Source organism: Rhamphochromis sp. 'chilingali' (assembly GCF_963969265.1).
Source record: "Rhamphochromis sp. 'chilingali' genome assembly, chromosome: 19".
Classification (NCBI taxonomy): domain Eukaryota; kingdom Metazoa; phylum Chordata; class Actinopteri; order Cichliformes; family Cichlidae; genus Rhamphochromis; species Rhamphochromis sp. 'chilingali'.
This window is the reverse complement of record NC_137946.1, coordinates 24,506,604-24,520,687: the sequence shown is the minus strand read 5'-3', so window position 1 is coordinate 24,520,687 and position 14,084 is coordinate 24,506,604. Positions and strand designations below refer to the sequence as shown.

General features: G+C 43.2%; 1 protein-coding gene across 9 annotated transcripts in view; it reads right to left on the bottom strand.

Annotated features, from left to right (window-relative positions):
- tcf7 (transcription factor 7) overlaps positions 1 to 14,084 on the bottom strand; it is a 77,395-nt gene that overhangs the window by 27,425 nt on the left and 35,886 nt on the right. For all 9 annotated transcript variants that reach the window (XM_080867586.1, XM_080867587.1, XM_080867589.1 and 6 more), the window contains exon 4: positions 3,928 to 4,054. In XM_080867586.1, coding sequence (XP_080723712.1) covers positions 3,928 to 4,054 — 127 coding nt within the window. The remainder of the gene's footprint in view (positions 1 to 3,927; positions 4,055 to 14,084) is intronic.

Below are 14,084 nucleotides of genomic sequence, written 5' to 3'. Positions count from 1 at the left end.
CAACTAAAAGCAAAATAAAAAAAACATAAACAGAGTTTTGTATAAATGACCTCGTTGTTTAACTGAGCTTCTCTCTCTTTTGTGTAATTTTCATCTTAATGTCTTATTGTATATTATTTACTGAGCTGTGTCATTTTCATTTAAGCTATTTCAGTGGTTTGGCTGCTGTAGCACAGAAGCTTTCCAGCCTTCAGGATAGATAATATACGTCTTATCTTATCGGCTACCTGTTTTATATTACTGAGGTTTTGCTGTGGGCCTGCACGTTCTGTGATGCCAATAAAACAATTTCACAGGGGATAAGCAGTCAGGCACAAGTGTGTTTTTGCATAAACTCTCCAGAAATACATGGGTAAACACAAAGACAACATGCAGCCTCGCCGCAGGACACTTTTTAGCCAGTTTCTCAGCTGATTTCAGGCTATTGAGTGGACTAATGTGTTTCACCTCTGATTTATCAATAAAGATTTCCATGTAATGCAAGGCTTTGTTACAGAGGAGCTATATGCAGCACTGTAGACACACAGAGGACTTAGAGTTGCGTTCGCTGGTGTGTGCTTGGAGAATGCATGCACAGTTGCTGCCCTTGTAGCGTAGTCTCAAACCGGACCAATACGGGGAAGTTCGCATGAAGCCTCACTTTCAAATTTATGTCAGCCCGACCCAAATGGACCCCCACATACTAGCACACGTTGAAGGCCGGGATTTTATACTCTATTAAACATGCTACAAACTTACCTGGGTGGCAGGTAACCCCATCCCTAACGCTTTTTCACCCAGAAAACAGAAACTCCAAAAGCAGCCACAGCATGAAAATCAATGCATTATTTCCCCCTCGTCGAGGCTGGTGTTATTTTCCTCCATCAGCTGTGATTTTAAATATTGGAATGACTGGACTGATGATTGAACTGAGGTGAGGATACCATGTTGACAGTCCAAAGCATGAATCATGTTTGTGTCTGACACAAACCGAGCACAGGTGACCAAGATTATAGGAGTCAACTTGAGAAAAGTTTGCAATCTGATACTTCCGTTACAGTGCTAGTGTCACGAAATCCTCCACCAGATTGATGCGGGTAACTTTAGCTGTCGAGATATTAGAAAGGAAATGGATTTTGCCAAAACGTATTCTTTAGAAAAACGACAGATTCTGGCACACTGCTATCCTCCTCGTGTCAACTTCAATGATAAAACTCAAGGGGAAAGCAAACATCTGTACATAGCAAGTAGCACTTTGTGATTAAATTACTTAAGCATGGGTTAAACTTTTGCTGTGCAAGTCCACTTGGGACTGCTTAGGTAAATGTTATCAGGCGGTTAGTGGGAGGATTCGAGTATACATCAATGTGTGTTCCTGCTTTTTGTGACTGCGCAGACTTGTTGGGAAGAATTTGCTTTAACATTTACCAACTACACAAACACCTAGAATAACAGGATTGACTCCTGGGGCGTGCCAGCTGTCCGTGTCTGCAATGTAGGCTTAATAGACACGTGTAAAGATGAAGGGTCAAAGGCCAAAAAAGCCTCCAGAGACCAAGCACTAAAACCAAAGAAATAGCTCAGGTCCCTTTATTTCCCCTTTAAGCAACGCGCAAAGAGGAAGAAAGGTGCACCAATCACTGACATCACTGGTGAGGTAACCTGTGATCAGCTGACAGACAAAAAAAGAAGTGAGGTAAGGTGGCGTGCGTATGCATGCACCACGGTGTTCCTCTGTGGAAGCGTAGCCAAAATAATTCAGGTGAGATGGTCTGAGAAAGGTTAGATGTGGCAGCCAGGTGTTAGCGTGTGTTTGTGTGTGTGTAAGTAACAAACAGGTGGCTCAGTCTGTCATTACGGGCTGAGTCACTGTGTTAGACACACACACACACAAAGACACACAGACTCTCTAAGCCAGACAAGCGGGAGTGTGTTTGGAGGAAAAAGGGGGATTTCCAGACGGAACAGGCAGGAGATCGCCCGAGGTCTCGCGCTGTCTCACACCTAATCAGAGCCGATAAAAGACTTTTGTTCTCTGTGGTGTTTTTTCCAGTCTGTTCTTCACTCTCGTCTCTCGCTCTCAGCCTGTTTCCTCCTCTTTCCTGTTCTCTCTTGGACGTCACCACAGAGGACAAAATCCTTCAATGAATCTCGCACAGACTCTGTAAACTTCAGAGAGTTTATAAATGATTTCCTGAGGAAAAACCAGGCAGCGCTTGAAGACCACTGGATTTCATATCTCCACATCAGGACAACAATTTTAAGGCTCTCAGCAGCATTAAACTGTAACTTCTTTGAACCGTGGGATAGCTACACTGCATGTCGATCTTTTTTTTAGCACCTTTTGCTGTGTTCTGCACATGTCACCATTATAATTTTTGTCTTACTTTGTTCACAGGGGATCATTAACACAAACACGACAAACAAAAAGAAATATTTAGGTTTCTTCACACCCCTCGTTCACAGGCGCGTTTTCATATGAGCGTCTGGTTGTTACTGTGAGCTGAAACTTCTATCTCCAGCGGTACTCACACTTTACCAAGAAACCACAGAATTACATCAAATAATAACTAAATAAATTTTCTTATAGTTTCATTTCTCTGTAAGTTTCCCCCACTGACATACATGATCACGACTTTAGTCAGCCACCATGTGTGAGAACTCTGCATTTCTCCTCCTCTCCCTTTGTAAGGTTAAAGAGCACTGCAGAGTAGCTTTGCATGATTCGAGGGTCAGAATAATGCTTATTTATCTTAATGTTTGCCCTTGGTGCATCAGTTCTCACTGTGTCAGAAACAAGCTGTTTTAAGACAACTTTCTTCTGATTGGCTAAAGGCCTGAACGGCAGGTTTCTGGAGTCTTCATCCATGAAATCACCAATCACTGATTTCATGCAGAGGCAATTTTTTATTTAAAAAAATGAGCGTTAACAGGAGTAATAAGAGTGCTTAGCTCACATGGCTCACATGGACCTTATTTAAGCTTTGGCTATTTTTAACAAGAGTATTCACCGTTCCAGCGAGGTTGCACAAGAACAAAAAGCATTGCAATTGCATAAACTCGTTAATCCACATAGCGTGTTTAAAATAAAAAGGAAATCACCAGTAACCTGCATACTTTTGAGGAGCTTGATGAGCCATCTTCTGGGGAACAGGTTCAGCAAACGTGGTCGGTAGTTGTGACATCTCGCACTAAAGCGAAATGCTGCACAAACCCACTGTGCCACCCTTCAGGCCCTGCCACAGGCAGGTCCAAAACCCGATAGTGTTTTAAATGCCAGGGTGTGTTTGTTTGTGCCTTCCAAACAGAGGAGAGTGTGTGTTTGTATGTGTAGTGCTTGCTAAGGAGAACCTTGTGTGCGCTGCTGCAATGGTTTGTGCGATTGTCACAATAATTGTTTCCATCTTTTTGTGTGAGTGTGTGTGTGTGTGTGTGTGGCTGGCTGTCCCTTCAGAAGAGCAGGCCACTTCAGAGAAGCCATGAGACCGCCACAGGCTGACGAAGCTGATGCTGCCACTTCACACACAGAGTGCGTGCCTGTGTCTTTCTATGTGTGTCCATGTTCCAGGCGAGGTGGGGGAGCCAAAAAAGAAATACTGTGTGCGTGCATATGAAAGAGGGAGTGCGCAAAAATATTACTGCATTAAATTTGTAATATTACATTTCTCGTGTGTGCTTCTGGTGAAGTGACAAACGTGTGTGTGGTGCATCTGCACAGATGTGACAAATGTGTCAACAGCACAAACAGTGTGTATGCGGACCGAGGTTTCAGCGACTATTCGGCAGATGTCCCAGGAACGTCTGTGTTTACTTGCACTTGTGTAGAGAGACTTTTTAAATCTAACTGAGCTCCAAAACTACGCCTGTTTAGCTGCGTCTGCATGTGCAAGCCTCCACTAACAGTATGTGCACAATGTTTCTATACTAGGTGTCTACGTGTGCTCTCACCTGTCTTCTGGCTCATGTCTGTGGGCAGGTGAGGAGAACTCGGGCTGAAGTGATCGTTGCTGTAGGGCAGGAGGGAGGTCAGCGGGTGCATCCCGTGAGACTGCTGTACCACCGAGACTTTGTTAGACTGTTGATGAGACGACAACAACAACAACACAAATTAATTCAGATAAAAGAAGAGCTTTGAATATCCTTCAAGAAGCCTGAGAAGTACAAAAAACTGCTTTTGCCTTATGTTAGAACATTTTGCACAATTCACATTTAAATAAAGACTTTTGCATGTGACAGACATAAAAGAGACCCAGGATGATACAATCTAAGATACACCAATTGAAAAGGAAAAAACCCCCAAAAGTATTTGTTTAAGTTTGGCTAATCAAGTTGTCTGGAATCAAGTCAGGAAAACCAGATGTATCTTAATTTGATCACAGAATCTATATTATTCCAATTACAAATAATGTCTGCAAACTGCATTTTGAGATTTTAAGATTCAGAATCAGCCGTTCGGCCCAACGCTGCTGAGCACGATCAAAGAGCTTTGCAATTACACGAGTTTTCCTTTCGTTCATTTGCTTACAAAAGAAATAACAAGATGCAACCAGACATGAAAAGAATTATTTAAAAAAAAATCTGCGTTCTCCTCTTAAATAATTCACTGATGGAAGAAGATGCAAATGTTAAGTGTCTCCGAATTTTGGGGGGGATTTGCGTGCACTTATACTTCATCCAAGACTGAAAGAAAAGGAAGAAAGCTGGACATTTTAAACACGGTTTGGAACAAAACAGATGGGCCGTACTTCGCTCACACTGGTTTTCAGTGGAGCGGGGAGGCGGAGGAGGAGGTGCAGGAGGAGGACTATTTGATCGATAAGTCTTTGATGATCAAGTGAGGCTGCGTGTGAGCTTGTTTGCTTTCATGTCTCTGTTTACAAATGGCTTTCAATAACTTACGTGAAATCCAGTTATTACTAATGCTCGCAGCATGCTAGCTGACATACGATATGTCACAGCGGTTTGCAAAGTTGGAAGCAGCTAAGCGGCCAGCCTTGGACAGAATTTCACTGCATTCATTTGAAGCAGGCCCTGTGTGGACTGGTATTGTTTTCTTGGGGAGTTTAAATAGTGCCGTTCGGTGTGAGTATCAGTGTGTTTGCGAGCAGGTGGATGTGTGTAAATGTGAGGCTCTGCAGAGGCACTAATTTTCCTCGGCACGAACATTAAAAAAAAAAAAGAGAGAAGTTTTCCAAGCGATTTTATTTTGGACACTGTGTGTGAAGTGTGTAAGATCAGCAGTGCAGAAGGCCAGATCTGCTGCTGCTCTCTGCTGCTGCTCGCTAGACCCCCCACTGAGTTACAAAGCGAGCACCTTATCACTTAAAGGCAGAGCTTCCACACTGCTACACTGCACATTTACACACACTTTAAACCGCTCCTTTCCGATCAATCAGCATCTTAAAGACTCGCACTGACCACACGCGTGTGCACACACATGTGTGGAAACGGACCCTCATGTGTATGCTGCACGACCGGCAGCGGAGCTCAGATCAAACTGCTACACCGCTTTTTAATGCCGTGAAAACAAAACTGGCTGCTTCTGTTCTCAAGAGCCGAAGGGGAGGTGTGAGGATGGGGCTGCTGATGGTGATGGTGGGTGGGAAGAAGTGCAGGGGAGCAGGTAGCATAGTAGGAAGGTGAAATGTGGTGATAATATGACCTGCATTCATAATGATCTGAAGAAACAGTGAGACGGAGGACAAACCTCGTAGTTTAAGGATTGTACAAAAAGCCTCTTTCATCACCTTAGAGGCCGAGAACAAAGGCAAGAGAATGAAATCAGCAGGCGTTAAACACTGAGTAGGTTTTAAGGTTATGACCCGGCAGACCAGTATTTTATCAATGAAGATGGGCAGGGGAGCTGCATCGCCTTGCTGGTTTGCATGTCATGTGGTTAATCACGTGGGGTCGAAGACGGAAAGGGGACTGTCTGCAGTTCGCCAGCTCAGGATGGATGTGTGAAAACACAGAAGTCTGCACAGCTGGTATTGTGAAGGTTGGACATTAACACTGCATCAGCTCAAACGAGGTGACTGCATTGGCCCTTTCAAGTTAGAGATGGGAAACTCACATTGATGGGAACAAGAAAGTAACTCTGAAACAAAACAGACAGACGCGGATACAAAAAATTGCTTCTGGCAAGCAATTGTTTTTTTAGTTTAATGTGGCAGGCCACATGTAAGTTAAATTATTAATTTGTGTTCTTTTCCACATTTTCTAAATGCTAAAAATCTCCATTAAGGCATTCTACTTCTTATGACTCACTGGGGTCAGATTTTCTCAAACGTCTGTCTTTTAATGACCCTTCTGCTGCTTTGATGGCGTTTTCATTCCCAGAAACACCAATCAGCCACACTGTTACAAACCCCAGCCAACTACCGGATAGATCTGGACTGCGCTGAGGGTTGCACTGTGGCGAATCCTCCGGTTGTTAAAAGAGATCGTGATTTGAGGCGTCTGACGGCTGAGTCAAAACTTTTTGCTTTCTGTCTTTTCCTGCTACTCTCGGCTTGTGCTGGTCAGACTCCCTTATGTCCGTTTGCCGGTCTGCAACACGCGCACTGCGGTGCAGAGAAGTAGTCACGTGTGTGCTCACGGTCACACGCCCACATGTCATTAGCGTGGAAACTCCTCACTGTGAGCGAAGAAAGTTCACTCACAGCAAAGTTCGCCAAAGTAATCCACAGGGGGAACCACCACGCAAATTATTTGTAACAACAAACCTAATCAGACACTTAAATCACCCTCGACCTCTTTAGCTAAAGCTAAAACTATTCAGTACTGTGAGGCAGCCACAAGCCAGCAGCCTCGGTATGAGCAATGGATTGAAGCAGTTATGAGGAAATTATGGAGATGACCAAAAAAAGTGAAAAGGGTCAATGTCCCGTTAGATTGTTATGTTATAAATATACTGGAATACAATGTAAGTACCTGAGATTTGTTTTGTTCTGTAAATCTGATGCAGTTCCTTTTGTTCGGTGTTTATTTTCAGATGTTTCATTGAGAGATGGGAGCGGTAACTTTGTGCAATTTGGAAAAAACTGTAATTTTTTGATTTAGAAAATAATATTTTGCATTGAAGAAAAGCTGCGTTGTCATAGATCTTACAACGAACCAGCCAAGAAAATTGCAAAAATGTGCTTTGTGAAGCGGCAGGGCGCCCTGTCGAGCTAAACAAAGCCCTCTGCTGTAAGGCAATGCTTTTCTTCAATGACAATGATGAGTCCACATGTCAGATGAACGTCAAGGTTTCCCAGCAGAACTTTGCATTCAAATAAGATGATCAATGTTCTTCGATGTCGCCTCTCTGTGAAGTTATTGATGTGGTTGATTTGCATAAATCGTCTCTTGTTATCAACACCGTTTTATGAGCGACACACAACTCTATCCAAGGAAAAGGAAGCAATTTATTTTTGCATTTTTTCTTCACATTCAGCAGTATCACTGACATTTTGCAGGGAAAATCCCCAAACGATGCAACTGGCACCGGCGGTGAGTGGCATAAGAATGCGGAGGTTCTCAAACTGCACCGGGTGTAAAACTACTGCCTGGATGACCTAGTGGAAAAACATGGAGCGCTGTGTCGAATGAATGTGATTTATGCAGGGAAAATAAACAAGAGTTTGCAAAGATAGCATGCTGATTTTTTTTTCTTCTCTCTCTCTTCACTAAAATTGAATTTGGGTCCTTTTTATTCACAAGGGTTGATATGAACTGTAGGGTTAGATGAGGCCTTTGGTTGGGGGAAAACTAGAAAAAGTTTCAGAACTGGTATAGCTGGTAAAAAGGTTGCATGACATTAAAAAAAAACTTTTCCTGTAATAGGAGTCAAAACCACAAGTAAGGCAATGAATGTTCATGAGCACCAACAAAACTCTACATGATTCTTCACGTTACAGAAAAAAGACCGCCTGGGACAGAAACGCAGAGGTTAAATAACATCAGTACTCAGCAAGTGTGACTTTTCTGCACACAAATCACACTCACATACAGTTTGCGTACAGACACATACGCACATCTTCTGCTTCTCGGCAGATCCTTCGCATATGGGGCGCACGCACACATACACACATGTGCTCAGGGCTGCTAGGAGCCTTCAAAAGTAGCTGTGGCTCTGTTTCACGTGCTGAGGTTGATTTAGCCGTTTTGCTGTAACATTATAGCCGCAAAATCGTCCATTTATGTTTCCTCTCTTCCTTGGGGTAATTAGCCGGCCTTGAAGTGGCTTTCGCTGTGCCTTCCTTTTTTTACACACACTCAGGGAGGCTGACTGAGAGCACTCATTTAACCCATAATTATCAACCCCTCTGTGTTTAAAAAAAAAAAAAAAAAAACCCAACCCCCCGCACGCACACATAACTTACACATAATTACCTTTGCTGAAACAGACAAGCGTGTACATGCATGTGTGGGACACACACACGCAAAAGACATCTCTGAGACTGTAAACCTGCAGCTATGTTTTTGGTAAATTGGAGAAAGAAAAAAAAAGAAATAGACACACATGTGTCGGTGCATGCGCAGACAAACAGATGAGGGAAAAGTTCATTCACCCTTTAATTTGCAACAGTTGAGTTACCCACCACTTCAGACTGAGATACATCCAAGCGTTATAAATTTATGGTACAGATCAATATTAAATACAGAGGGAAAGGGGGGGGGGGGAGTTAACTGTGGCCAACTGAACCCTGAGTTTATTTCTTTAATAGGATAATAACATGCATATGGGCCCTTTTGCCTATAGAAAGTGCTGATCATAACTCAAGGCCAGTCTGTGGTCTTATCAGATACCCAGAATCTGTGTTGCCGGGAAACAATGTCAGCCACGCCCTCTTTCTGCGGTGACTGACCAGGTGGGTGCACCTAAAAATGCATAGCTGTGCATACATTTATGTCTCTGTGCATTCATATCCCCTCTTCTGCTGATTTAATCTGCATTCACTGCTGATGGGAGTTTGTTGTGGTGTGCAGCGACGCTTTTAAACTCACTACTTTTAAAAAGAGACATGCAGGTAAACCTGCAGTTTAGTGTGAGGACGCTCAAAAGGAATCTCTTACTGTGGTTTCAAGAGCCACCTGTAACCGTGTCACTATGCCGGGATGCGTTTTGGCGCACGTCTCACGAAACACGAGTTCCTGCTGCAGCGGCGGAGCTCTGGTTAAACCGGGTGAACTACATCAATCGACCGGCCGTGCACGAAAAGAAACTCGGTGTCGAACCCCAGCGAGAACGGCTGCGCTGAATAATAAAGCTCCTATTTGTTGATTACATCAAAGATTTAAATACTTCAAAGAGGCGATTACTTTAAAAAATTACAATTAGACAGCACCACCTTTTTAAGTGCGTCAGGAAATCGTGAACGTGGTCCTCAGTGTCTCTGTAGTCTCATTTCACTTGAAAGGCCTTTGAATTATCAGCATATTGTTGCTGCCTTTTATCTCCTCTCTATTTGAACAGAAATCTGCGGCTGAATACAAGAGTTAATGGGATCTCAGACATCACTTGTTTGTAATGACGGCCCTCCACCTTGACCCTCGCACACGGAAGCATCTCGCATACACACGTGCGCAAAGAAACGCACAGACACACACACACACCTTGATTTAGAAGATCTTATAGTGGGGAAAAAACCCTCCTTTAATGTATTCTTTAGTTTTCGGATGACACACTAAGTAGCTCCGTCTCTTTATATTTGCAGCGGAAATTAAAGCCTCCTCTCACTCGAGAGTGCTTTTAAATTTAATGTCTTTAATCTCACATTTCATGGAGATTGCACTTTCAAAACGTTCATTCACTCTTTCTTTCACCGTCACCCTTTGCCCTGGCATAGCGGAAATTTGAAAAAAGAAGGTATAAATGATTAAATAGAAGGTATGGACAGTAGAGCTGATGCGATCCTTTCAAGTGGCTGCAATCAAACTGTTGTGCAGAAGCTTTCTTATGATGCTATCAAATGAGTTGAGATTTTACTGACTAGATACAGATACAAATCTGACAACTGACAAACTTTATATTCACAGTCGGTTTTATATTATGCTACAGTGTCATTTCCACTTTCTGTGGTTTATGACCACTAAATTCTTGAAGGCTAAGGAATACTGATACTAATCAAGCCTTTGTCATTTTAATTTGGGTCATTGTCGCTCTGGATGGAGCAAAAGGAAAGTGAAAATTGAAGAACCGAGGTTTTAGTTTGGAACGATCCGGCTATGAGAGAATAAACTGGAGGAGAAGCCGGGATTATTTATGCTGCGTGGAAGCTAAAGCCGTCTCCAGCAGTTTGATGCAGAAGCAACACACCGAGGTTTTGTTACCTATGATCATTTCACACTGATTAAGCAGTGCATTTGAATTTTTTTCCAACTTTCAAAGACACATAGCTTTGCACAGAGAGGTCAGAGGGCAGGGTCGACCGTCTCGAGCATAACACGCACCAGACGCACAGACACGCTCTCACTACGCGAATGACTTTGGGTTTATGGGTGAACAGGAGCAGGGGGGGAGATTAAAAAAAAACCTGAGCGTAAAGGCGCGGTAAAATTCCCCACACCTGCATGCAGAGAGCAAGTGCAAAACAGAGAAGCACTACAGAAAAAAAGAGACAGAAAAAAAATGAGAAAGAGGGAACATGAGGTGGCAGTGCCTCACTAGAGACCAGAGAATTTGTGTTTGTTTGATCCCATGGAAAGTCCTGCCCTAGATCAGACTTGATTGTCAGATGAGATTAATGTACGTGCATGAAAACGCACGCAGCTATACGAAATGTATAACAATTCTGAAACTGGCCTGTGTGTGTTTGAGCACACGATTATGATTAATGTGTTTCTGCAAAAGAAACAGCTGACAGAATTTTGACGAACCGCTAGAAAGTCTTACTTTCTGCACGGAGACTGAAATTTACACAAATCTACAAGAGAGGATGCACACATACACACGTTTTTAGCTTCCAGAATATTTAACATTTGATTTACGCATTCAATCTCCTTGCGGTATCAAATACTTCAGCAGGTTTTGACAACTCTCTTCCGTCGTTGCTCGAGCCAAGCAGACAATCCTGCCTTCCACACAGTACAGTTACATGCAGCGCATTATTAAATATAATGCCTCCCGGATCACTTATTTATTTACTTTTTGAAAACAAGTCTGCAAACAGTTTATTGCCAGCAAGTGTTTCAGCGAGCATCACGTGCAGACCTGATGTCAGTACCTTTTCTCTATCTGCTCTGCACAGTACATTTACGGAGCACAGTTGTCGCACCCTCTCCTCTGCCATCGAGCCACCCTCCTCTGCCCTTCTTGACCCCCCCTAAAAACCCTTCCCACCCCAGCAGTCAATCCTGAGTAGCGAGCACTCTGTAGGTCCCCCCAATCTGGAAGTCATTGCCTTCTCCAGAGTCAGGAGCCGAAAATGAGAGCCTCTTAGTAGGAGGTTTGGGCAACATCAAAGCCTAGGCAACCATAACAACGCAGCTATGTTTAAAAAAGGACCAAACACCCCCCACCAACACCACAACAAGCCCGCCCACTCCCCAATTACACACACATATGAGCACACACACACACACACACACATCAATACTCGTATACATGCATGAATGCATGTAAGCATGGACACGCCTAGTGGAGTGCATGCAAGTACACACACACACACACGCTGTTGCACACTGTCGTCCACTGCTGCCACACACCGCTGGAACATCTGGGCTGTGGCCAGGATGAATCAGTAGGCAGCAGACAGAAATATTTGTACGCATGTGTGTCCATATGTATTACTATGCATATTAAATTTTAAAGCTAAATGTAAATGAAATAAATGAAAACGATGATTTCAGTGTCAGGATGGGAGCTTGATTTGAAACATGAGGGCTGCTTTTCCGGTTGTAAAGGAGGATCGAAGAGCAAGAAACAAAACGCGTTTTCTTCTGGGTTTTGCATTAGTATTAATCTAAATATGAAGAGACGGAAAAGATGCATATGATCTTTTATGTTTTTCTGCTGTTTTCTCACATTCTGAGCTAGTCTCAACTTCAGCAGCAGTACACATCCCCCAACCTTCTATTTCCTTTTTTCCCCCCTGTCTGCAGATTTGACTATATACCATTTAGAGCCCAATTTTTAAAACCTTTTAGTCCCTTTTTTTTGCTCTTTACGGTATTTTTTTCCTATTTTGCAGAGACTGGATGGCTATGGCTCAAGAGGTACAGCAGGTCATCTACTAATTGAAAGGTTGGTGCTCCAGTCTGCATGCCAAAGTATCCTGAGGCAGGATGTTGCACCCGCAGCTCCTGATGCATTCACTGGAGTGTGTGTGAATGTGAGATAGAAACGCCTTAGATGTAGAAAAATGTGAATGAGACACATTGTATAAAAAAAGCACTTAAAAATGAAAAGAGCTACATAAGAAGCTGTCTTTATCCATCTTTCCTTCATCCTTGTCTTTAGATTTATGTACATAATGCAAACTAATTATTCATTTCAGATATTTAAAAATACAGATGATAAAAATAATAACTATTACTATTTTTTTATCCTATTCCCCATCAGGTCCCCCTAACTACAACCTTTCCTTCCACTTCTACCACTGCTACTTCCACTCCTAATATTTATACATAATAATAGGACCTCTAATATTTGTCTAATCTTCGCTCATATTTGCTCCTGTTGAACGTCCTTTTTTGATTCACGTCGTATGTTTAAGACTGACGACCTTCCCACAAGCAAAGTTTTGTTCATTTCTTTTGTTCGTCAGCGGCCCTAGGAGGAGAATAAGTGACGGCGGCAGCAGTACTAGTGGTTGAGGCTGTAGCACTGCCTAAGCTTGCCAAGCAGCCGAGATGGGACGTGTAGGGAGATTCGCTGTAGCATCGCAGTGAGGCAGCGCTCTGCTGAAGTTGGCTCCGGGCCCTGGATATGACAGGGTGCAAAATGTAATTGGACTGCTGTGATGGCATTTAGAGATGAGTTATCACTCCCTTAATGAGTGGACGGAGACAGACAAGCGGGCAACTTTCTCCTTCAGACTGCGGCGGCAGTTTCACAGCACAAATTACCTCTAATGATTGGTCCTACAGAGAGCTAATTAATGGTGTACTTGTTTATTTCGATCAGAGCGTTCCGCAATCAACGAGTTGTTTGTGACATCCCGGCGATAGTTTGCAACAAAAATATTGACACACGGAGTCGGCAGGAAATGAGGCGACCACGCAAGGCATAAATCCTCTTTGACACGCACTTCCTCCAGGGTTTTGGTTCACTCGAACAATACATACTGCGACTACTTCAGGCCGCAGCCCTGTTTGTCCGTCTTGTGGGAGCCTGTTAGCAGAAGCAAAAAAATGTAGCGGTTTGATAAGAGCATTGTCAGAAAAGGAGTCTTTGTTTGCATTTACTGTCAGCCAAGCCAGACGGGATTGTTCCCGATCTGTAACTTCGATGTGTTTATCTGACCTGATTTATCTAGTGGCTTTGGTGATGGACTTTTTTTTTTAACCCACTCATCAAGATGTAAACAAAGCCAAGAAAGTGACCTTTTGGAGAATCTTCTACCTACTGTACTGGTTGAGACTTGAGATCTTTATTTTTTTATGATTTTTTTCTTCTTCTCAAAGATCCCCAAAGTGTGATACTAATCCCGTCTGCAGGTTTATGTGGTCCCGTCCCCCCCTGCTGAGATGACTGAGCGAGTCTGTCGCTCACTCATTGTGAAACCTTTCCTCTATGGCTGCAGAGCACAGCTTTCACTCAGCCTAAATACCAGACCATGTGCCCAAATGGGAAATGCCGCCACACATGAAAAAAACCCCTGCAGTGACGCGCTTCCTTTGTGCCAGTATCTATTTATTACACAAATATGGCCACCCAATACCACATTAAAAGACTCTCACAGGTCATAGTGAAAACACTTCCCCCCGCCCCTTCTTTCTAGATGAAGAGAGATTCAGCGGCTCTCTCAATTACTCTGATTCTTTCTCGCTAATTCCCTTTTTTGGTTTCAAGAAAAGATTTACTAAATCTTGTAATTATCAATCGAAACATCGCTCCAGCGAATCGAGAAATCTCTGTATGTCACTACTTGAAAACCGGCTGTTCGGCGCGTTTCGCT